Source organism: Grampus griseus (genome assembly GCF_964374135.1).
Source record: "Grampus griseus genome assembly, chromosome: 14".
Taxonomy (NCBI): domain Eukaryota; kingdom Metazoa; phylum Chordata; class Mammalia; order Artiodactyla; family Delphinidae; genus Grampus; species Grampus griseus.
The window spans coordinates 67,169,227-67,195,431 of NC_139008.1; the positions used below are offsets into that span (position 1 = coordinate 67,169,227).

General features: G+C 39.0%; 1 protein-coding gene across 1 annotated transcript in view; it reads left to right on the forward strand.

The window, feature by feature from the left end:
• Positions 1-26,205, forward strand: part of CTNNBL1 (catenin beta like 1) — a 169,496-nt gene that overhangs the window by 16,724 nt on the left and 126,567 nt on the right. The window contains exons 2-4 of the mRNA XM_082669611.1: positions 12,445-12,633; positions 16,975-17,081; positions 25,673-25,812. Of these exons, the coding sequence (XP_082525737.1) occupies positions 12,445-12,633; positions 16,975-17,081; positions 25,673-25,812 (436 nt within the window). The remainder of the gene's footprint in view (positions 1-12,444; positions 12,634-16,974; positions 17,082-25,672; positions 25,813-26,205) is intronic.

Sequence of the window (26,205 nt, forward strand, 5' to 3'; positions counted from 1 at the left end):
TGTTAATGGAATTGTGCATTGCTAGAGGCAGTAGTCCACTGGCTGGAGACGTCTCTGTCATCACGATTACATGTAACAGGTGTGCCATGTAACTTGCAAAGCCATTGTGTGGGTCTGCTGGCTGCTGAATGCATACTCCACCTCCCCCAGCCTCTGTGACATGCACTTATAAAATATCTAACCTTTGTGTTAGATATTTAAATAATAAAGTGAATTTCTTGTGTCTGAGCCTTTGGAAATAGTTTAAATAATTTAAAATAGCTTTGCCATATTAATTTGTTATTTAATGTTTAAAGATTCAAAGTGGACTGGTGTTCAAGGTGGGTAACCCCTGGGCTCATTGTGGGTTCCCCAGATGATCTGGCGGAAGGAGTTTTACCAAAATCTCCATATAGACAGATGACAGTAAGCGCTTCTGGTCAGTGAGCTTCCAAACAGGCAAGAAGCAACTACAGAAAAGAGCTTTCCTGGCTAACGGCATGGGCAGAAAAGTGGCAGGAGGGATTTTGGTGTTGGTTGAACGATGAAGGCAGCAGGGAGAGATGATGCAAATTATGCCTTTAGATGATAGTTTCTGAAGTTGTGACTAGGGAAAGCTGACTGGGGGGTTGTGTATACTGCTGCTGTAAAAGTGAGAGTTAGATTCCAGACCCAGCTCTAGGGCTTCAGGCTCATCCTTGAGTCTTAGTTTATTCATCTGTAAATTATGAGGTTGTATGGATACACTTTGTCTGAATCTGAGTTTTACTCTTCTTACCCTCTGAATATCACTTGGTGCCATCATTAGAAAATTTACTAAGCTATGTAGCCCAGGGTGGCATAAAATGATTAAATATGTAGATAGAACACATAGAACAGATGAATTCTGCCTGGTTGCAGTAATCTAATGATCCAAGAAATTCTGAGAATATGCATACATTGTATACATTTGCTAATAGTGATTATGATTCTTGGATAGTTCATTGGTTTATCTGCCCTCTTCCCTTGTCTCTCAGTGATTTAGCAATGTGGGTTAAGTACCTGCTGTGAGCTGGGCACTGTGGGGTGCTGAGGTGTTAGCAGCAAGGGTCAGATCTCAGGGCACCTACCCTTGAGGACCTAGCATATGACTTAGTAGAGGAGATGGAGATTTATTAATGCACGTGTTGTGTGTTGATGTGATACATTGCTGAGGAAGCTCAGAGGTCTTACTGGAGCATTTGGATGACTCCTGGAGAAGGTGGCCTTTGAGCTGGAGTTTAAGGCTGAGTAGGGTTTTTCTAGCTGGAACAAAAGGGGAAAGGAAGGTGGTCTCCTCTTCATGGTAGCACTATATGTGCTTACTCCATTCCAAGGCATCATTTGAGTAACCGAAGGTGACTCTTGGGTCCCTCCCTAACTCTTCTCTCATTCCCTTATTGGTTTTTTTCTATGGCAAGGTTTCCAGACCCTGTACTATCCTGCTCATGCAATATTGAGATTGTAATGCCTCTTTTCAAGTGTGGTAGCTAACTCAGCGCTACGGGACTGTAGTCGAATTAGATGTTATGCTTCTAATAGTGCACCCTTAATATGCCTTAGATTTTTAAAAAATTAAAGTTGGCCATCCTGTTGAAAATGACATTAACTAAAACCATCAGCTGTTTCCTGAATGAATTATTTTTAAGTCATATTTCCTCTGGCAGGGACTTTATTTGCTATTTTGAATTTAAACAAGGGACTTTATACTGCTCATACTCTTTTGGTTTAACCTATTATGAATCTCTCTCTCTATACTACCATTCACCCACATTTCTCCGTCTGCCCACTTGAGTGACTTTGTGAAAGATCTTGTTGAGATAAAGGTACTCTGTAGGTATTGTAAACCCTTAACCTTAATCAGCAGTAACCATATCAAGGGACTACAACCAGTTGGGCATGACTTGTTCTGCATGATTCCCTGCTAGCTTCTAGTGGTCTCCTTTTTTTCCCCCGCTAAGTATGTGCATAACCATACCATTTTGACAAGTTTATTTCAGATCATTTTTTAAGAAATAAAATATTATAAATACAGTTGAAGTGTCCTGTGTACCCTTCCCTAATCCCATTTCATTGTGTAGCCGTCCTTAATCCAACTTCTTTATTACCCTTCTTAGAAGCCATCACTATCCTGAATTTGTTGATTATTATTCCCAGTCATTTTTTTTAATGATTACTGCTTATGTATGCATCCAGTGATCATTGAAAATTTTTTTCTTATTACAAATATGCTCCAGTGAACATTCTTTAAATATGTCCTTGTGCATATGTCTGAGAATTTCTCTAATGTGTATACCTAGGAGTAGAACTGCTGGGATAGTCATAGAATATATGCATCTTCAGTGTTACTAGGTATCACCAATTAGCTCTGTACTCATTTACTCTTCTATCAGCATGTTTTAATTTGTTTCTCTATATCCTCACTAACACATGATATTGCCAGATTTTAATTTTTTTATTTTTGCCAACCAGATGATATTTCCTGGTTTTTATATGCATTTCCCTGATTTCTAATGAGACTGGGTCCCTTTTTACATGCTTATGGGCTACTCAGTATTTTTTCTTTTGAAATCATAGTTGTGATTCTATTCCTTGTCAAAAGCTGAAAAGTCTGTTGTATATATAGGACTTTGTAGTTAGCTGTCATTAAAAGAAATTGAATCCTAGGCTCTTTTTTCTTTAAAGTGCTGTATCTTTATTTTATTTAATCTTATTCTCCCTTATCTTACTAAAGACAATCCTGTGAGGTAGCAGAGCAAGGGCAGAGCATTTTTTAAATGCAGTGCTGGTAAGTCAAATGACTTATCTAAGGTCATGTGACTTTTAAGTGATTCACTAGCACCCAGATTTTTATGATTATTGGTCCACTGCGCTTTGCATTGTATACTGTGTTGCTTTTTTTAGGTCAGTGCAGTTCTGTTGTTCTTGGTTTGATGTCTAATATTCCCTCCAACACCTAGTAGAGTGATGTTCAGGTTCTGTTAGCTCAGTAAACACTTCCTGAGTGAATGAGTGAATGATCATGGTTCTGATGTAGCTGACAAAACATTCATAATGTCTGTTAAAATGGAGGTAGTTTACCTTACAATGATTTTACAAGTATCTGCCTCTGTTAGGCTTGATAAAGAAACAGAATCAATATTCAGCTTACTGATGCAGCTGTAGAATTAATCAGAGAAAATGTCAAAGTAAATCATGAATGCTAAAGAATAGTTTGTACTTCCAAAAAAGAAATCTACACACCCTTTGGAAACGAGATGGATATATATTCAGGCTTTAACAAGGAGTAAGAATTTTTTTGGTAGGAAAAATTGATTAAGTAGTGTCTTCATGACTAGTGATTTAAATTATAAATCATATTCATGTTACTTGTCAATCAGTCAGATTACAGATCATAAGTGAGATCTTTGGTAATGTTAATTTTTGATACATTGATTCCCCCTCACCTCCCCCCCCCCACTGTGGACATTGGTAAAACCCACATTCTCCAGTAATTACTGTACTCTTAGTACCTGTAATTTTTAAAATTGGGAATTAATAAGTACATGAGGGTTCTGTTTAATATTTGCAATGACTTTGCTTGGAGATTTTGAGGAATTTTTGGTACCTGGTTTTTCTTCCAGATAAAAAAGGTGGCATATTGCCATGATTCTTGTATAGGCATAATATATAATTATATATGAATATCTGGAATTGCCACTCAGATATTTCTTTTTTTTTAATCAATACATATTTATTGAGCATCTATTTTCTTAACATCTTTATTGGAGTATAACTGCTTTACAATGGTATGTTAGTTTCTGCTTTATAACAGAGTGAATCAGTTATACATATACATATATCCCCATATCTCTTCCCTCTTGCGTCTCCCTCCCTCCCTCCCTATCCCACCCCTCTAGGTGGTCACAAAGCACCGAGCTGATCTCCCTGTGCTATGCGGCTGCTTCCCGCTAGCTATCTATTTTACGTTTGGTAGTGTATATATGTCCATGCCACTCTCTCACTTTGTCCCAGCTTACCCTTCCCCCTCCCCATATCCTCAAGTCCATTCTCTAGTAGGTCTGCGTCTTTATTCCCATCTTGCCCCTAGGTTCTTCATGACCATTTTTTTCTTTTTTTGTTTTAGATTCCATATATATGTGTTAGCATACGGTATTTGTTTTTCTCTTTTTGACTTACTTCACTCTGTATGACAGACTCTAGGTCCATCCACCTCACTACAAATAACTCAATTTTGTTTCTTTTTATGGCTGAGTAACATTCTATTGTATATATGTGCCACATCTTCTTTATCCATTCATCTGTTGATGGACACTTAGGTTGCTTCCATGTCCTGGCTATTGTAAATAGAACTGCAGTGAACATTGTGGTACATGACTCTTCTTGAATTACAGCTTTCTCAGGGTATATGCCCAGTAGTGGGATTGCTGGGTCGTATGGTAGTTTTATTTTTAGTTTTTTAAGGAACCTCCATACTGTTTTCCATAGTGGCTGTATAAATTTACATTCCCACCAAGAGTGCAAGAGGGTTCACCCACACCCTCTCCAGCATGTTGTTTGTAGATTTTCTGGTGATGCCCATTCTGACTGGTGTGAGGTGATACCTCATTGTAGTTTTGATTTGCATTTCTCTAATAATTAGTGATGTTGAGCAGCTTTTCATGTGCCTCTTGCCCATCTGTATATCTTCTTTGGAAAAATGTCTATTTAGGTCTTCTGCCCATTTTTGGATTGGGTTGTTTGTTTCTTTAATATTGAGCTGCATGAGCTGTTTATATATTTTGGAGATTAATCCTTTGTCTGTTGATTCGTTTGCAAATATTTTCTCCCATTCTGAGGGTTGTCTTTTTGTCTTGTTTATGGTTTCCTTTGCTGTGCAAAAGCTCTTAAGTTTCATTAGGTCCCATTTGTTTATTTTTGTTTTTATTTCCATTCCTCTAGGAGGTGGGTCAAAAAGGATCTTGCTGTGATTTATGTCATGGAGTGTTCTGCCTGTGTTTTCCTTCTAAGAGTTTAATAGTGTCTGGCCTTACATTTAGGTCTTTAATCCATTTTGAGTTTATTTTTGTGTATGGTGTTAGGGAGTGTTCTAATTTCAATCTTTTACATGTAGCTGTCCAGTTTTCCCAGCACCACTTATTGAAGAGGCTGTCTTTTCTCCACTGTATATTCTTGCCTCCTTTATCAAAGGTAAGGTGACCATATGTGCGTGGGTTTATCTCTGGGCTTACTATCCTGTTCCATTGATCTATATTTCTGTTTTTGTGCCAGTACCATACTGTCTTGATTACTGTAGCTTTGTAGTATAGTCTGAAGTCAGGAGCCTGATTCCTCCAGCTCCGTTTTTCTTTCTCAAGATTGCTTTGGCTATTCGGGGTCTTTTGTGTTTCCATACAAATTGTGCTATTTTTTTTTCTAGTCACTCAGATATATCTTAAAAACATGATAATGATATTCCCTTACATTGACATAGCACTTTATAGCTTACACAAAACCTCTTTGTAAGATGTTTTAACCATCACAACAACCCTTTGAGTGGGTAGAATTTTCTGTCTCTGATGACTCTGATCCCTAATTATGAACTTTGGCTGATGATAGTTGCAGCATTAGAGATTGTGAGTTTTTTCAGTTCTGATGCCTTAAGCAAATTTGCAAGGGAGCCCTGATGTTAACTTTGGCAGGTTTCATGCCTGCAAATATTGATTGAGCCAGAAGCCCTAGTTGGAAAATGTCACCAGTGAATGTGCAGCCAGCAAAGGCAAGGGAAAACTCATTACTGCAGCTCATCTGTAACTTCTGGGTCAGGCCACTCACTACCATCTGGTAAAAATGAATGTTTGAAAACTCCTTTTTATTCTGACAAAATGTAATCAGGTGAGGTTAACAGCAGATGATTTCTGAGCACTTCATATTAGTTAAAACAATCCATCCACAAGCTTGGGTTTGTGACATTCCATATGTCTAATCACCTGAAGAGGTATCAGAAAGCTTTGAAATCCCCAAATAAAGGTAGGAAGGAATTTAATTATGTGTACACCTCCCTTAACTATGTTGCATACATTCTTCCCATCTCATATTGAAAGTGTTTATTCTGAAAAAGGAAAGGCAATGAGAGAGGAAGAATGAAATAGGATTACTGTCTTAAAATAATATAAAGTGTTTTTTTTTTAAATGTGAGAGTGAGATTAAACCTATTTTATATTGCTTTAAGGAGAAAGATTATGGACCGGGGAAGAAAATTATTAAGTTGAAATGTTTCCCCTTAATTGAATGAACTGTCTGAGTGATCCAGAGATGGAGGGAGTGCAGTTTAGGAGGAGGTTAAGTTTCTGGTCACCGAAAGTGTTAGGAAACCCCAGCCTGTGCCTAGCAGAAATATTTTAAAGGGTTTTCAAACCTCAGAAAGATAATTGAGTTAAATCAAGGATTCCTAAAGTCTGGATTGTCTCTAGTGACTCAGAATTATTGCAAGAGGTTTTAAATCCAGATATACTCAAGCATTTTCTGTAGAATGAATCTCAATCTCTCAAAATCTCTCTCAAAATTAATCAGTCTCTCTTTTTCTGTTTCTCCGTGTCTTCTCTTCTCTCTCGTAAATGTGGGAGTTAAAAACACAAATTCAATGAGAAGTATTACCAAATACATAGAAATGTATTTGTTTGTTGTCATTGTGTATTTTCTCAATTACTGGATACTAAAAAAGTGCAGCTGGGGTGGGGTCTGTCAAATATTTTGACGTTAAAAATGGGATCCTTGTTTTAACACCTATTAATGGTCAACACCCTCTCCAACCTTGAGGTTCTTTGATTTTAAGTCAGGTGTGTCCAGGAGAGATACACGTATTGTCTTCTGTGGGCTAAACTGTGTTTAGCACTTTAGAAACATTGGCCTTTATGTACATACATATATATATATATAAAACGTCTGTGTGAAAGTGCGGGTTGTTCCTAGTTTATAGATTGAGAAAACTCAAGCCTGGAATGGGTAAGTTACTTCCCAGGGCTGCTAAGTAGAGGGACCAGGATTTGAATTTAGGAAAATCTGACTCCAAAATTCATTCTCCAAACAGGATATCACCATTGCACACAGGTTAGGAATGACTAGTTAGTATAGCGAAGGAGGAGACAAATTATATTGGGAATTAGAAGGCTTATATTATTGCCTACCACAGACAAGGTGCTTAAACCCACCGAGCTCAGGTTTCCCTATTTCTGTAAAAAGAGGGATAAACTAGATTATCTCTTTCAGCTCACATTTGAGTCTTTCCCATTGTTTGATATTTAGGAAACAGCACTTTATGCCCCCACTTGGAAGGCCCTTTTCTGAAGATATGTGACCTTCTTGATGCTAGGTGAAGAATTCCTGGTTTATTATAAAGTTAATAGAAGATTTCCTTTGAATTTTTCCATTTCCTTAATAAAATTGAACATATTTTTCTTCCATTAACATGAAAGTACATTTTATGAAAATTACTCCACTTCTTAGCCAGGTAACATGGAATATTGAGCTATATTTAGATGTTCCCCCGCAGTATACATCTACATTGTTATAGCCTGGTACAAATGTGCTCTTCACATTAATAATTGCACTGTGTGTTTTCATAATTTATCATAATGATACCATTATTGCTTATTATAGAAGTCCCCTTTCTTCTCCCCCACCCCCAAGTCTAATTGAGGTCGAGACAGACCATAAATGCGATAATATAGATTGCATGCTCAGAGGAAATGGGGTTGGTTTCATAGTGGAGTTTTAATTTAGGATTCGTTCTGCTGATGTAGCCTCTTCCTATGGTACATTACTTTGAGCCCAATATAACTGCATTTTCCCACAGTCCCTCATTATAGCTACAGTTTCTCACTGCTTTTTAATTAAAAAGGGGGGGGGAGAGAAATGAAACCTAAAGCTTAGGTTGGATATTGTCTGGGTATGCAGGGACTAGTCTAGGCAGATTGCTTATTTAATTTTTTAATTCTTTCAAAGCTTTCATGGAGATGTCTTGATTTCTATTTCTAGGGGGATGGGTATATATATCATCCATCATACACACACAAACACACACAAGGCATCAAGATTTTTGGAAAGTAAAGACATATTATATGTATATTCTTGGAGCTTCCTATAAGCTTTGAGCAAGTGGGAATCTTTTGTGTATCCTAGAAAGGGTACCAGCTGTGTGGTTGGATGGTGGCAAATGCTTAGTGAGCATTTATTCCGCTCGCCACCTATTGGGAATAAGGCAGGGAATGTAGAAGATTGTAAAAATCCTTAAAAGGCTGATGTTCTAGTACATCAGAAGTTAAGAGTTAATCATTTTTCTGCTGTGGGCAGCAGAAGCAGAGAAATGACTTTATTAAGAACAATTTCTTTTGTCATTCCTTCATCTTGAGGGATTCCAAACACCTTTCAGATACCAAAACAAATTAATCTCCAAAGGTGACTGGTAAGACTGGCTTAATCCTCTTGGGATTGGTTGTGTAAAACGCAAGGAGAGCTCAGGCCTGAGCTGATGACCTCCCTGACAGGCTGTGAGTGCTGCCTTTCTGGATCCAGAGTCCATTGTCTCTTCTGTAGTGAAATCAGTTCGGCAGTTCCTAGGTTCTTCCCCACTTACATATTCTTGCTTTGTTTTGTATAACTGATCACTCTCTCAGTGGTGAATACTGGTAAATATAATCTAGAAGTTTATTTCTGGGGCAGGGTGTTGTTAGCTTCACAGATTTTAATGGGGATCTTTCACAAATAGGACTTCAGCTGTATATGAGTCCCTATTTCATTCAGTGTGGCCAGAAATCCAATTTCATTTTGACATTATCAGGGAACAGGAACCCCTCAGATGAAAATTCCCTAAACCTGGGATGTCTAGTATGGTAGCCACTCACTGCACATGGCTGTTGGGCACATGAAATAGGGCTGGTTCTGTGTTGAGATACACCACGAGTGTAAAATACATCTACCAAATTCCAAAGACTTAGTATTAAAAAAAAAAAGTAAAATACTTCATTAGTAATTTTTTATATTGATTACATGTTGAAAAGGTAATATTTTAGATATATTGGATTAAATAAAATATATTATTGAAATTAATTTCATCTGTTTCTTTTTTTGTTTGGCTGCTAAAACAATTTTAAATTATATCTATGGCTTGTATTATATTTTGATTGGACTGCTATGTCCTAGATTGTTAAGCCCCTTGATAGCAAAGCAATGTTTGTCTTTATGCCATGTGTCCCCAGTCCCCAGCACAGTGCCTTATATATAGTTGGCACTTATTATATATTTGTTAAAGAAATGAATTTTAACCTTTATTACTCAGAATGGTCAAATTTCAGAAATGAGTAGGAACTTCTCTATTTGGAGGGTTAGTATCTGAAAAAGAATTGAGAGTTGAGTAGAGAAGTAAAGAACAGAAGTTTTTAAAATTTTGCCTTGGGAGAGAAAAATGCTGAAATAAAATATATCGGGCCTTTGGGAGGCTTATCCATCTGTTGGAGAGGGAGGTGGGAGCTGTTATGTTTGTCAAGGAACCATGTCAAAGCATCCCAGTGGGATGGGTTCTGCTGTGCTCTGCTACAGAGTTGTCCTCCATGAGGGGAGCTAAAGCCGAATACCCTGTATGAGGGGGAAGGAAATTGGAGATACAGTGGCTAAACCTAAAGGTTGCCCTCTTAGGAATGTGCTTAGACTATTCACAAAGATTAGCAAAGCTATCTTGTCTCAAGAATCCGTTCTAGCCCTGTCTATCCCTGTGTCCCTATTTAGACATTACCCTAATGGAAGCCTGGGACTGGTACTAGGCCAGGCTGATTACTTGAGGATCCTTCAAGCCTTGGAATTCTTTAATAAATTATTTGTTGAATGAATGGTTTAACAAATATTATTTTAACTTGCCTAACGTCTTGTATGACTTATGTTTATATGTTCTTGCCTGAAAGTCCCTCAGATCTGTCTCAGCTAGGGTCCTGGAATCATGGAAATTGGCAAACTTCCCAGAGATCAGTTTCAACTTTTAGAAGGCACCAGGTTGTCTTTGCAAGAGTTTATTAAAGGATCTCAGGCATCCTGTCTCCCTGCTTATAAAATAGAACTGTTAACTACTTCTCATCCCCAGAGATGGGGTGAAGATTAAAAGGAGTGCTTTAAGTTCTGCAGAAGGAAAGTGCTATTTCAGTGGAAATTATTAGTGGTAAAAATGAAACTCCTTCCGGACCTCTGAAATGTTTGTTTTACAGAAGTGGATTGGAAGATGTGTTCAAAAGAGACATTGCCATTGTTCTTTTTTTTGCATTTCTTAACTGTGGCAGTATTTAGCTTTCTCCTTTTAATTGTGGTCCACTGCCTTTTTTCTCTGCGCTGAGATAAACAGTCCAGAAATCTCCTCTCCGTGGAGGACTGTGGAGCTCATGCTTTGATTTGGCTGCTGCAATAGGCTCACACTAATCAGAACCGCAGCAGGGCTTGTTTTAGGAGCCTGAAAGAATTAGTGCTCCCAGAGGGCTGAAGTTCCTTACCTGCTGTGGCGCTACCTAGTTTGAAGCCTGCCCTCCTTTAGGAGCAAGCTACCTCCTTCTCCTCACATGAAAACCACCACCTCCTTTTTTTGTACTCTTTGGTTACGGGCATGTTGATTTCCTTTTTCTTTTTCTTCTTCTTTTTTTTAAACGTGTAGACTAGTAATGATGACAACAGATTTTTGTAATTTTTATATTTATGGAAATAGAGTGTGATCATATGAAATTTTAATCCATCCCAGGGAGACTCAGGAACAGAGTGAAAAATAGCAGGTGGTACCCCACAAACCGAATTGTCTAATGTGAGTTTTCTAAGCAATGTCGTATGCTTAGACTTACTGAAGCACCTGGTATGTGGAATCAGCAGGGTACATGAATATAGAGGGGAATGCCTTTGTACCACTCGGGTAGCAGAGTTCAGTAACAGTGTGGGTTATAAGTCACAGGGTGAGATGTGTATCATGTATAATAGAAATTTGTCTGTTATCACCAAAAGCAACTTAGCAGGCTGGCAGTGAATATAGCATTTTCTTCACTTTGGTAGTAACATACCACATTGTACCTAGCACACTGTTGGTGTGTGCAGTTATTGTAACAGATAAAGAAAAGCTCGTTGAAGAGCCTAACACAAATGTTTTGTGTTGGGGAAGACAGAATCATTTGGATTAATTAACTCATAGTAATAATTTTATATATTTGTTTAGTATTGTTATAGTTTACTGTTCTTTCACTACAGTTTGCCACCGTTTGGGACAAACTTCCAGTTATAAGGTAAATAAGGTCTGGGGACCTAATGTATAGCAGAGTGACTGTAGTTAATAATACTGTATCGTATACTTGAAAGTTGCTGAGATCTTAAATGTTCTCACCATCAGTGGTGGTGGGGAAAGGTAATTATGTGAGGTGATAGAGGTATTAACTAACCTTATTGTGGTATCATTTCACAAAATATATATGAATCAAATCATCATGTTGTACACCTTAAGCTTGCACAAATTATATGTCAGTTATATCCCAATAAAGCTGAAAAAAATTTTTAAAATACACACAAAAACATCTTTTCTGAAGTTCACAGGGAGAAAAGTATGATAATCTCCACTTGCAGATGAGGAAAGTAAGGCTTAGAGAGGTTAAATGATGTGCCCAAAGTTGCACAGTAGTAACTCGAGCTGAATGGAGATATTGGGCTGTTTGATATCTAGTGCGGTGCTCTTTTTCCTCAGTTCTGAGGCCCATTTCAGTAGTGCCCTGTTTTATTCCAGCTGAATGGCAAGCAATTGTAAAAACTCCTCCATGGATTGCATTGTCAGAGGGAGAATGAGACCCTAACAGTGCGGTGGGAAAAGCCCTGGACTAGGAGTCCGGAAGTGCCGTTCTATTTTCAGTGCTGCTCCTGGCTTTGTGACCTTGGGTAATACTTGACCTCTGGGCCTTACTCTACTCTGCTGGAAAGTAGGAATTTAGAATGTTGTAGACCCTTGGAAGTTGTGTATGTAATATTCTCTGTTTGAATTACTTGTGAGTGACTATAATCTTTTTTAAATCTGAATTAAAACCAGGTACTAAGGGATTGGTGTTGGGGACTGAATCCTAACTAGTAAATTGAGCTTAACCCAGCGTTCCCTTCTCAAAGTAGCCTTGTTCCCCGTGATTTCTGTATATACAGGAACTTCTGTGAAGTGCTAAACTTTACATATTGAAAAATACTTGTAACAAAAACCAGCTACCTTGTAGGTGACTGTAATCATGTATTTATAGAATCGTTGCAGGTCTGAGAAATAACCACTTAGAGCTTTACTTCATTCTGTGGGAGAAATTGTATGCTCTGGTGTTTTTCAGTCAGGGAATTCCGAAAACTTTTAGAATGCTTGGTATGTATGCCCTTATACATATTTTCCAGCTCTCAAATCCTGTGTTTCTTTTTTCTCTTCCTTAGCCCAACAGGGGCACAAAACGTCCCCGGGATGATGAAGAGGAAGAGCTGAAGATGCGTCGGAGACAAGCTGGTACTCGAGAGCGTGGCCGCTTTCGGGAGGAGGAAATGACTGTGGTAGAAGAAGCAGATGATGACAAAAAACGGCTGCTTCAAATCATTGACAGAGAGGGTGAGGAGGAAGAGGAAGAGGTAAGGTGGCAGAGCTGGGCTTGGAGCTCAGATGCTCGGCCCTGACACAGCATCTGTAGAGTGTAATTCAGTGCTAAATGCTTAATTTCCCTGAACTTCCCAGCTTAATCTGTAAAATGGGGTTAAGAATACTTATTTCACAGTGTTGACATGAAGGTTAAGTGGAATAATGGAGTTGGGAAAGCATCTTACAAACTGTAAAGAACATTACAGATAGAGTTTTTAAATTATTCTGGATTATATATTATAATCGAGGCCCAAGCACTGAACTGTGGGGCAATTAGTATGGACTGAGGAGGGTCAGAGGGGCTTCCTAGCCAGTACTGAGGACACATAGAGGGCACTCATTTTTAAGTACAGTCAATAGTCTTTGAAAGAGGAGTAGAATTTTGTCAAACAAGTGGAGGAAGGGCTTTTCAGGCAGTTGAGATGGCCTTCGCAAAGCAACGAAGTTGAAGAAATTAAAGGCGCAGTTAGGGGATTAGGTATTTAGATGTGACTGAAAAAATATGGTTTAGGGAAAGAGATACCCAAGGCCCTTTCTATTTGCTGTTCCTCAAGGTGCCTTAGGGCCTTTGCACTGACTCCTGTCTCTGAACCTTTTTACTTCTGTGTCCTCTGCTGGCATGCTTTTCTTCCCCTGATGCTTTTTACATGACTGGTTTCTTCTCATTCAGGTCTCAGTTCAGGTGTTTCTTCCTCAGGGAAGTCGTTCCTGTCTCTGAGGTAGCCCTGCAAGTCGTTCTCTTATTCTCTTATCACTTTATTCTGTATACTGTCTTCACAGCACTTATCATGATCTGAAATTCCTGTTTGTTATTTTACTCATTTGTTGTCCTCTCCCCAACCTCTGTTGAAAACAGGGACTGGCTCTGTTTTGTTCACAGCTGTATCTCTAGCATTCAGAGCAATGCCTAGAACTTGGTGTAGGCCCTTAACAAGTATTTATTGAATGAATAAATGAATGAAGCTGAAAAGAATAGAGGTAAAATATCAGTGATTAAAAATAATGTGACCTTACCTTTGTGTCTCTTTAAATCCTTAAGTGTTAACTTGTATGTAATTTCACTCTGACATTTTGTTCAGTATGAATTAGATTCTTAAGAGCCAGCTGTTTTTTGGTTCCCTTAAAGACTTGATGCTAAGTTTGGATTTAAAAACTGAAGCTGGAGTGTGAATCTGAGAAGAAAAAAAAATTGATTCATATTCCAAAAAGGTCTTTATTGTGTTATGACAGTAACTCTCTCCTCATTAGGATTTCTACCAGTGGTAATTCGGTGGTCTGCCCCTAAGAGATGGTGACACTTTGGAAATCTGTGGTGAGAAACAGTCTTGGATTTCCTCTCTGAGGGCAGCAGCCCTGCCAGCCTTAGACAAACAGTGTGTGTAGCACATCCTCCCTCTCTCCCTCACTCCTTACTAGCTTCTGATCAATCTGTTAGCCCTGCAGCAGCAGTTAATTGGCAGGTATAATTCCCGTGCCGGGCAAGGCTGGTACTGGAGGATTAGGATAGTAGCTGTCATGGGTATAAGGTTTCTAGCCTGGAAGACAGAAATGGGATGTGGGACCAGCCCTTCTGTTAAGGGATAGGGAAAAAGAGGTCGCTTTGTAAAAATGACGCATGGAAGGCCACAAGTCCAGGAGTTATTTTCTCACTGCCACCAAAGTCCCATTTGATGAAAAAAAAGTGATGTTTGCCCCTGTAAAGTCAGGTGAACTTGTAAAATATTATTGTCCTTTTTGTGCTACATCACCAGCATTCGTCTTTCTGAAATCTCCCTCTGGTTTCTGACGTTGAGCTATTAGAGATACTGCTGTGGCTGATGACTAAGACTGATAATTCGGTTTTCCCCCAGTGTTGGAGAGAAATTAAAGGAGGGAAGGCCAAACCCTGGAGAGGCTAAGACTTCGGGAATCCTATGAGAGCTGTATTATTAACACTAATAAAGTTTTTTCCTACAGGGTTGGCAGGATGTTAGCTAAGGGAAAGAAAAGCTGTAGGTACTGAGATTGCTTGAAAGTGATTTAACCCTTTCCTAGCAATTTAAATTATTTTAGTTAAATCCCAGTGATAAGTTGGGTACATTAACAATCATGCTAATAGTTACAATAACAGCTTATATTAATAGAGTGTCATATAGTTTATAAAACAATTTTATGTACCTCATGTCTTTAGGTCATCTCTATGATGACCTAAAGTAGTTTTCCCCTTTCTCCCTGCCTTCCTTCCTTCCTTCCTTCCTTCAACAGATCTTCATTGGATGTCTCCTGTGTGCCAGGCCCTATCATGGGCACTGGAGAGTCAACAGTGAATAAGCAGACATGGGCCACTAACAGAGGTTTGGGGTTGGAGAGATTACTGGGCCAAATCCTGCCAGGCCTTCCTTATACAGGTCATGTGAAGGATTTGGGACTTTATTCTAAATGCCAAGTGGATGAATTCACTTATGAGGTAGAATCAATTAGACTTGGTGAGGGTTTGAAGATTATATTCAGCAAAGTAACATTGCCACGTGGGTAGTAAGTAGTGAAGCTAAGCTCTGAGTCCTGACTGAGTCAGGGCACTGACTTCAGTTTTTTTACCAAGTCAGGGTACCTCTCCTTAAAGCTGTAGACACTGGGGAGCGGGTGGGGTTCCAACAGAGTACCTGAGGGTCCAGGAGTCATTGATAAAATCTAAGAAAGGTGTCATGCCCAAAATGAATGTATAGGTATCTCCCACTTAAAACTCAATATGTCGGGGCTTCCCTGGTGGCGCAGTGGTTAAGAATCTGCCTGCCAATGCAGGGGACATGGGTTCGAGCCCTGGTCCGAAAAGATGCCACGGAGCAACTGGGCCCGTGCTCCACAACTGCTGAGCCTGCGCTTTAGAACCTGCGAGCCACAACTACTGAGGCCTGTGCACCTAGAGCCTGTGCTCCGCAACAAAGAGTAACCCACGCTCACCGCACCTAGAGAAAACCCGCACGCAGCAATGAAGACCCAACACAGCCAAAAATAAAATAAGTAAATTTAAAAAAGAACCTCAATATGCCAAAATCTAAATTTAATAGCTAACATTTTTAGGTACTTAAAAAATTATGAGATGATTCAGTGCTTTCATAGCTAACATTTTTAGGTACTTAAAAAATTATGAGATGATTCAGTGATTTCCAAAAGGATCTATTTCTGGTTCTCCTTTTTTTTTTTTTTTTTTTGCGGTACGCGGGCCTCTCACTGTTTTGGCCTCTCCCGTTGCGGAGCACAGGCTCCAGACGCACAGGCTTAGAGGCCATGGCTTACGGGCCCAGCCGCTCCGCGGCATGTGGGATCTTCCCGGACCAGGGCACAAACCCGCGTCCCCTGCATCAGCAGGCAGACTCTCAACCACTGCGCCACCAGGGAAGCCCTTCTGGTTCTCTTAATAGCAGTTTCTTTATTGCTTTTAGGTGTGAGTTTTGGTCAGTGACTACAAAGTTACGAAGCTAGGAGTTGGGAGAGTGTTAGAGAGGCAGAGTGCACTGCAGCACATTACTTTAAACTGGGAACTAAACTGAGGAAAAAACATTTCTGAAACTTTAGTGTAGATTTTTTTTTGGGGGGGCGAATGATTCTGTTTTCAAAAATTCACTTTATTTACCTTTGTAGGTATTATTCCAGTGTATGAAGTAAGAATATTCTGTATGGTCTGCTAGTTTTTTTATGCTTCCTCTGAGCGAGGTTACTAAATTCTTGTTGCTGTATCGGGATTCCAGGTACCTGTCTGATACCCTTCTCAGTAGCTAGTAAGGACTAGATACAGTAATGTATAATATAAGAAACACAAAGCAGTGACTATTGCTAATTAACAACCATTCTTATGGGTGTACAAAAATAGGCTATAAGTTGAATTTGACGTATGGACCATAGTTTGCTGACCCCCGGTGTAGGGAAAAGATTGAGGGGCACTGCCACTGACTCAGGGTTTGACCTTGAACAAGTTCTTTAAACTTCTAAATGTTATCTTACCTGTACAACAGAAGAGAAGGACGAAATAAATATTAAACCATATTCATTTAGTATCGTTGCTTACTCCATGCCATACAGTATGCTCAAGAAATATTTGTTGAATGAGTGAGTCTTTAATACCTTAAGTTGAACTTCCTGTGCTAGATGTGAGACACACAGAGTGATGATACAAAGTAGCATGTGATGTACACCCTTAACCCTCATTCTAATGGGGGAGATAAAGTATTTACTGTACAGTTAATCCAGAAAGGTGAGGGGCAGAATGGCATGTAAGAGCCACGGGAAAGAAGTAGTGATTAGTGAATAAGAAATCCCTTTGGACTGAAATTGTTGCATTTGTCTCTTTACCCCAGGAAGAACCATTGGATGAAAGCTCAGTGAAGAAGATGATCCTTACATTTGAAAAAAGATCATACAAAAACCAAGAGTTGCGGATCAAGTTTCCAGACAATCCAGAGAAGTAAGTCTCTGTTTTGCTGTTTTTGCCCTTTCTCCTCTGAGATGTTTTGTTTGCTATTTTGTTTTGCTCTTTGTGTATTTTGTGTTCCCAGGATGACCCACATGTTTGGGAAATCACTAAAAGTACTCACAGGACTCGGAGTCAGTGGTACTCAAGGATACACAATATGATCAGCAAGGGGAAAAGACACATCAGGCAGTTTGGAGAAATTCATGTACAGGCTTCCTGTGTTTTCTCCCTTCCACTGGGAGGGGTCAACAGACCTGCTCCTTTTTCCAGCAGTGAAATACATCATCACATGTGCAGTGTTTCTGTTAGGAAAGCCCATTTGAGACTCTGAGACCAGGGTATTTATTGAAGACAGATCATAGCATTCTCTGCCAGCAACAGCTACCAAAATTCCAGACTCACAGAAGGAAAGCAGATGTTCAGTGCCCCAGATGGGCAAAGCAACCTTATCACTTAGGAATTGTTTCAAAAGCCAGGTTCCCAGCTGCCAGCCTAGGACCAGGCCCTTCTAAGGATCAGGCCTGTTATGTTAACTCTTTTTTGCATTACTCTTCTCAAGGCCCCAGGAAGACTGACCATGGCTGCCATTAGTGATAGCTTTACTGTTGAGAAATGTCAAAGGCTTTGGGGTTAGACAAATATGGGTGTGACTCCCACATGACCTTGAGTAAGTCATTTCTCCTTAGCCTCAGGTGTCTCATCTGTATAAAGAAATAGTACCTTCCTCACAGGGTGGTTGTGAAGAATAAATGAGAATAATGGCAAGTGTTTAGCTCAGTATCTGCCACATAGTAAGTGCTCATGAAATGATAGTTAATATGGTTGTTACTACACCAGCTCCTCAGTGCACTGTGAAGTGCTATAATGAGGAGTCTGATAACTTTGCATCAGTTTTGAATCCTAAGTAAATGGATTTTCATATTTATACAGATTTTAATGTCCTAAATCTCTCTTTTCCTCCCTTCCTCCCTCCCTCCTAGGACATACACTTTTAATGAATCTTAATATGCCTAAGGCCCCTAGGCAATTAGGAGTTGAATAGTATAGTCTTTGCACTCAAGTTTAAAGGTTACTAGGGAGACTGACTATAAATGCATGGTAGAAGGAAGTATACTTTAAAAGAAATACAAGCAAAGTACTGTGGGAGCAAAGAGGAGAAGCAGTGGATACCACATCGGGGGCTATTGAAGACTTCACAGAAGAGGTGGTATTTGAGCTGGGCCTTGAAGAATGATTTTGATTTTAGTTAGGCAGAAAACATGGAAAGGCATGCCAGGCAATGTGACTAGCAGGAACAAAGGCACAGAGTTATCAGAGGGCATCCTGTTGTCATGGCAACTTGGTAAGGCTAATGTGGTCCACTACATTCTCTCTGTACTGTGGATGAGGAGGTGGAGAGGGGAGAACCCGGTTACTGGACTTGGGCCACAGCCCCCTTTGACAGTAGGAGTAGCTAGATCAGAGCTCAGCTTTCCCCACACCAGAGTCCTATCAGTTTTTGTGCTGACCTCTGTCATGCAGCAGTAATTGCACTTGTCATACTGCTGTGTGTGTGTGTGTGTGTGTGTTTGATTATATAAGTAATACATGGATAGATTGTCATCGTAAAAAATACCAATAGTGCATAGTAGAATGAAAAATGAAAGCTGTCCTTCACTGCACTGATCCCCTTTCCATTCCTCTACTTAGAGATAGCGCCTGTGAACACTTCTGTGAGTATCCTTTTTGATTGTTTTCTGTACACTTATTTACATATATATAAATATGCAAATATTTTTCTCCTACCTAAATCATACTGTACATATTCTGCACCTTGATTTTTTTGGTCACATAACGGAAGATCTTTCAATGTTGGTGCATGCATATTTACCTTATATTTTGTGCCTGGTGCATAGCATTTCATGGTTTGGAGATACCATGATTCATTTATTATGTTTCTATAGATGGACATTTGGTTATTTTAAATATTGGTTTTTATGAACAATGCTGTAGTGAACCTCTGTGTACATGTGTCTTAGTGTACATGTATTTCTATAGGATACACATCTAAATGTTGAATTCCCAGATTGAAGGGCATGTGCGTTTTAAACTTTGATAGCTACTGCCAAATTCCCCACCATATCCTTTAGTTCTGTCACCAGCAGGTCTCTTTCCCTACGTTCTTGCCCACAATGAATTTGATCTCTCAACATCTTTGCCATTTGTTTTATTGTTATTTCTTTACTCAGCGGTCTTCCTGCATTAGACTCTGTGTTCCTTTTAGTTGGTGTGTATTGTTTGTCTCTGTAGTACCTAGCACGGTACCTGCCATACTGTAGGCACTCAGTAAACAAGAGAGATCTTATATAGTTGATGTCATATTTACTACATCCCTATTGCTTGGAACCCAAGGATACATTATGAGGCAGCTATGCCACAAGTTGATGACACTGGAAATTTAAGAAATCCAATTTACTTCTTGGAATGGCAGTATTACCTTTGCCCGCTTGGTAGGTATACTTGTCATTTTAGAGCAGCGAGTTTCTGCAGCTTATGTTCACCATCTACATCTTAGGTACGACAGATGCTATATTGTTACAATTCATGAACTGGTTTTAAGAAAATGTTGTTTTATTTAAAAATATCAACAGTGTTTTCCATTCACACAAAATTTATATACTATTTTAGTTTTAAAATCTAAACATTTGAAAATTGAAATTATACATGAAGAACATTTTTTTTTTTTTACGTCCAAAAGCAGTTAGGAAACTACATTGTGTTTTAACCTTGAGTTCTTGAATTCTTATTGGTGCAGTGTCTTTTATAATTCTCTAGACCAGCAAGGTGCAATTAAAATGAAAATTGCTAGAGCATATTTGAATGAAACTTTCCGGTTGAGATCAGAAACATTCAAATTTATTTTCCCATATATGCAATTGTCATTTTGATTGCATACCAAAAAATGCCTCTCTTCATTTGGCTGCATTTCAGATTCAATTGACACTTCTCTTATGCAGCCTCTACTTTGCACTGTGTGATCTTTCTCCCAAACATCACATCTGGTAGAGTGTGCTGTTTCCCTAGTAAGTCCTTTAGTAGTTTCTCTCTTCATTTTTGCAGGGGCAGGATTATTTAGTTTAGTGGTCCTCAAATTTTTTAGTCTCGGGATCCCTTTGCGCCCTTAAATTATTGAGTACCCCAAAGTACTTATCTAAGAAAATTCTAGAATATTCAAGTACACATTTCATTAGCCATTAGGGCAATGGTATCATCACATTGTTGTATAGTTGTCTGAGAAACTCCACCATACACTCCTGAGAGTGAAAAAGGCAAATAATGTTTTGGAGTTGTTGTAAAAATAGCTTTGATCTTATAAACCCCTGAAAGGATCTCCAGCCACCACCTGCAGTCCCAGGACCACACTTTGAGAACTGCTGATTTAGCCAGGTGAAGGAAGCATCATGTTGTCTGTGCACCTATAGCTGGTTTTGTGATTGCAGGAGGACTCGTTGGCTTCTGTTGTTCTTATAGTGTTTTTGAACATTGCTGATCACTTGCTAAAATTCACTTTTGTGGTTGAGGGAGAACATCCTGCTGGTCTGAAGCAAATGTACATGGGCAAGCTAGCAGAATATTCTCCATCCTACCAGATGGAATCAGTGACCCCATCTCAGCCTGGGTTACTGTTTTAATATGTTGCTCTATTGCTTTCCCGTTGACCTCTAGCTTGATTCTCTCCCCCCAGCTGTGAGTCATCTGTTGCTGAAGGTATACCTAATCCCTAGGCAGCCGTCTGCAAATACTGTAGTGTGTGATTTTAAATGAGTAGGCTTGTACTTTTGTCAGCAAAAAGAGAATTTTCTTTGTTATAGTGTAGCAAACTTGAGGGTATCTAGATTCATTGACTACTACATGCCAACACTTGTTAGGCATTTTATTATCTCTTTTAATCCTCACTATAATTCAGATAGGAAGATCAGGAAGTTGAGTTTTAGAGATAGGTTAGTTAATATTCTGTCTCCCTTGACAAGGCTGGAGCCCAGTGCTCTGTGTTCCAATGGCAATTTTCTTGGGCAACGCTGGATATCCTTACAATGAATTGTATGTAATAGATTATTTATATTTGTGCTAGGCTAGGAGTTCGGTGAGGACGGCAACTGGGATTATTTTGCTATCTGTTATATCCTCAGTACCTAGCACAGTGACTGGCACCTAGTATGTGCCCATACATACTTATTGACACACTGCTAATGGTTACACAGCCAGTAAATAATGTTGCTGGGGTGTAACCCAGGTCAATTTCATTCCTACGTCCAGGCATTTCCCACTATATCTCGTTACTCATGTCACATGGGACCCCAGTGGTATTTTTATGCTGTTTCCCTGCTCACAGTTGACTTTCTGCTCGTTTTGTTGTGATAATTTTCTGACTTTCTAAACTTAAAGATATTTGATTAAGATTGCATATTTGGAAGAAGGATTTCAAAGTTGGAGGGGACTGAAAGGTACAGTCCGTTTCTCCCTTCTCATCATTGATTTTTTTATATCACCTTTTATTAATTACCCCCAGTGACAAAGATCTAACTTCCCAGAGAAACTTATTTCATCATTTGGCAGCTCTGACTCTTTAAGATTTCAACTCCGAATGAAAAAGAATTTCAACAAATCCTCCTGTGAGAGGATATCTAGACTCCTTATAACCTCAGTTGCTTCCCCAAATTAGTTTCCATATCCCTCCTAAAGTATGGTTCCCATAACAGATGTCACAGACTTTTATGGTCATCTAATCAGCATAACTATCTTGTCTTCTTTTAAGCAGCCTAAAACCATAACAGCATTTGTGGCAGCTACTTTCCTCTGCTCCTTCATTTGGAAGGCATCTGCTGAACTTCTGCAGTGGACCAGGGAGTGTGCCCAGTGCTAGGTGTCCAGAGATGACTGAGAAATAGTCTCTGTCCTGGCAGAACTGTTTGGTGGTCTGATTTGTATTGTGGTTACAGTTGAGTAAAACCATCAGGTCCTTTCTACACATGTCCTCTTACTACACTGTATCTTTCCTGCCCCATGTATTTGTACTTGACTTTTTGGTTCAATGCGTTCTCCACGTAGACCCTAGGTAATTTTTCTCCTGTTAGATTTGGCCCATCATCATTGCCTGTCAGAAACTTTTTGAATTGATTCTGTCAGCTGCTGTGTTCACTATAAGCTTTGTGTTGTATGACATTTGTTAAGTTTGCCTTTTATATATCTTCACCCAAGTTGTTGATCAAAACATAACAATAAAATAATATAGTTGATCTAAACAGACCTAAGGAGGGAGCCCTGCAGGATACCACCAGAAGCTTCTCTCCAGGCTGACATTCATTCACTAATTATCACTCAAGTCCCCAAATCTCTTCCTTGTATGCAAGATGATTTTGTTTATTACTAGTTAGTGCCCAGTCTCCCTTGCTAATTCTTCCCAGTGAGCTGCAAAAATCTTTTGTCAAGTTACTCTCAAGAAATCAGATTTTTTGTTTTGTTTTGTTTTATACTACCCATGTAAGGCAAATAAGCCTTAAAGGTTTGCTGAGCCCATTAGGTTCAAAGATTAAACAGATCTACTGCCCCGTGGAATATCTGAAGTCTGCACCAGCCCTTCCATGTCATGATTCTGATTTGGTTTCCACACTTTAGGTGATGGGGAACTAGTGATTTAAAAGGTAATCTATTTGTAAGCACTGTGGAAGGAGACTTAAAAAAAAAAGTGGTATGGGGGGGTCTGACAAAAATAATTTTGAAGTTTACTTGGAATAATAAGCAGGTGAGAATAGACAAGGAAGCATTCAAAAAGAAAGCTAACATAGGAATGTTTTGCAGTAACAGATATAAAATATATTGTAACACTATGCAAGTATGGTCCTGGCTCAGGAATTTGCAGACAAATCAATGAAATGGAGTGAAAAGCCCATAAACAGATTAGAGTACACATTAAAATTTAGTGTATGATAGAGGTGGCATTTCTTCAAATTTGTGGAAAAGAGATAGATTATAGTATTGGAGCAATTGGCCAGACATTTGCAGAGTATAAAGTTAGATCTTTGCCCTATATTATACACTGAAATAAATTTTAGTTTTATTACTCCTAAACATTTAAAAATGTATAAACATAAAAGTACACCATATATCTGATCTTAGCATAGAAAAAACCTTGCTCAGCATACAGGTAAAATAGAGTTCATAAGGCAAAGGTAATTAAAAGCCTTTATGTCAAAAAGCACAATGTACAAGTTAAAGGACAAATATTTTTCTCTGGGTTTTTTTTTTTTTGCAATATATCACAGAGATTAATTTCATTAATATATAGAGTGCTTATAAATCAATAATAAAATGAACACCCGGATATAAAAATGGGCAAAGAAGAAATACAAATAGCTAGTAAACATTAACACAATTTTTACTGTGGTGGTATCAGAAAAGCAAAATTTAAAAAAGTTACATTTCCCATCTCAATTAGGAGATTTTAAATAGATAATACTTTTTTTGAAGAGGGTGAGGGGAAACAGGGAGTTCATACACTATTGGTGCCTTTCTGGCAGAATATATCAAAACCTGTTAAATTATGCATACTCTTTGACTTGGTACTTTCCTTCCTGGGAATTATCCTCACACGATAGTTATGAATACATGCATCTTAGTGCCATTTGTTATAAAGGAAAAAATTGGAAACCATCTGAGTGTCTGACAAAGGGGGATTGGTAAAATAAATTGTGGAACATCTATACAAGGAAACACCATGTAGCTTTTTAAAATGTATTATTTAGAATAGGACTTTCAGATAGGCCTAATCTGTTCCCTCTCCATGATTGATTGGTAGTCTTTTCTTGGAACACTATGTTGAGAAGGATTCTGAAGCCATGTCTGGCCTCAGCGGGGGAGATGCTGTGCTCAGTGAGGGATTTTGCCAAGGGAGAAGAAGGACTGACAGCCCTATTGGATACTGGCTTTTCCTGCTGTAGAAGAATGTTTAATGATAAGAGGAATTGTTCAGACTATGTTAACAACAACAGCAAAAATTACATATAGAACTGTATACTGTGTAGGCTACTTTTAGGCAGGGGGAAGGCTATGAGTTGAGAAAAATGACTTAAACATACCAGAGTATTATCAATGGTTATTTCTGGTTAATAAGATCATAGATGATTTCGGTTTACTTTTTGAGGGCTCTTCTTTCCTTTTCCCAGTTTTCTACAAAAAGTGGTGTTTTATAATCAGAAAAAACTACATAAATGTTATGATTAAAAATTGTAATGGAGAAAAACAGTGGTAAGATATTGTCTAAATTATGGACATGTTTTAAAAAATTACAGTCTCCAGATTTTGTTCTTACAGAATCTCCAGAGTTCTGGGGAGGTGGTATTTGCCCAGCTCCTCAGCATCTGGAGGTTCAGGAGTCCCTGCTTATGTTCCTTTTCTTTGTGGCCTCAATTCAGTTAAGCAGGCATCTGTGGATACATAGAGACAAAAGATATAATTCCTGTCTTTAAGAAGCTTACTTTCTGGAAGGGAAGATAGACATATTATATGTGTTAGTAGTAGTAATAGAAATGAGAGCAAATGTACAGTGCTTTTTGCATGTCAGACATTTTTTAAGTGCTTTATGTGTATTTGTTCATTTACTTTTTACAGTAGCCTATGAGATAGGTAACTTTATTATCCCATTTATTATACAGATGAAGAAACTGAGGCAAAGAGAGGCTAAGTAAGTGGCGAAGTGAGGTTCAGAGCCAGGCAGTCTGGCTCCAGAGTGTGTTTAACCACTGATTCCTCTCAGCCAGTTATTTTTTCAGTTGCTTTACATGGATTAGCTCATTTCCTTTTCAGAACAAACCTTCCTGTCTTGTTCGTCAAAGGCTTAGCGGGCATTTCTTCTATGTCAAACACTGGGGGAGGGCATGCAGAGGTGAATGCAAAGCAGTTCTGTTCTTTGTGCCTGGGCATAGGTTTGCGGAAAGGTTCAGGTGTGGAAATGTGAGTGAAGTATCTTGCTACTTAAGGTATGGTGGTGATTACAGGATGCCAGACTTTACTTTGGGATCTTTCTCTTAATCAGCTCATTGGAAGGGGTGTGGGGGAGGGGAAGGTATTTCTGGATGGCAGCAGAATCCCTGTACTTTCCTTTAGGTAAGGGGAATAATTGGCTCTTGATCTGAAGTGGTAGGTAAGAGAAGCCCTTTTTGGATCAGTAGGATAACTATGTTCAGGACAACAGAGTGAATTGCCATTCCAAGGGGTAATGGTCGCTAATCCACAGGACTGGTGGGCAGTTAGAGCATCTGATGCTGCAAAATGCTTTCGAAGCCTCTAAAAGGCAACTTGTGACTGCACGAGTAAGGGGAACCCTGTAGTGAGATCTGAATCCGAGATTGATTTTTGTAATGAGGAAATCGATTTCCCAAGGAAATTGTGTGACAGTATGATTTTTGGACGAGCATACTTCTTGGTTGGTCTGTTGTAGACACTTTGACAGATTGTCTCTCTGTCTGGATTATGTTGATGTTTGCTCCTCAGTACTGATTGTACCCCTTCCCTTTCAATAATGCTGTCTTGTTTTCCCTTCCTAGGTTTATGGAATCTGAGCTGGACCTAAATGACATCATTCAGGAGATGCACGTGGTGGCCACCATGCCAGACCTGTACCACCTTCTGGTAGAGCTGAATGCTGTTCAGTCTCTCCTCGGGTTGCTTGGACATGATAATACAGATATCCTTTCAGATCTGTCCTCAGTAGGAAGGCAGACGTGGTGGGGGAATGCTGTTTACTCTCTTCTCCTGTCTGTCTCTGCTGATGTCTGCTGTCACGTTTGGTTTTCTATTTCCATTTTAATTTTCTCCCATCTTGAATCACACGCTGCTCTTTACTCATTTGAAAGTCTGGTTTTTATCTATTAATAAATCTTGGGCAACGCTGAATTGTCCTACTTGCTCTTATTAGTGTTAGAATTCATCGTGATGTATCCTGTTCATACATTAACAGCATTAATTTTTCAGGATCTTGATTTGGGGGCCCATTATATAGGCAAAACCAGACAGGATTTACATCTGTTGATCTACACATCATTTTGCTAACAGATGGCCCAGTGGAGTTGAACCCTCC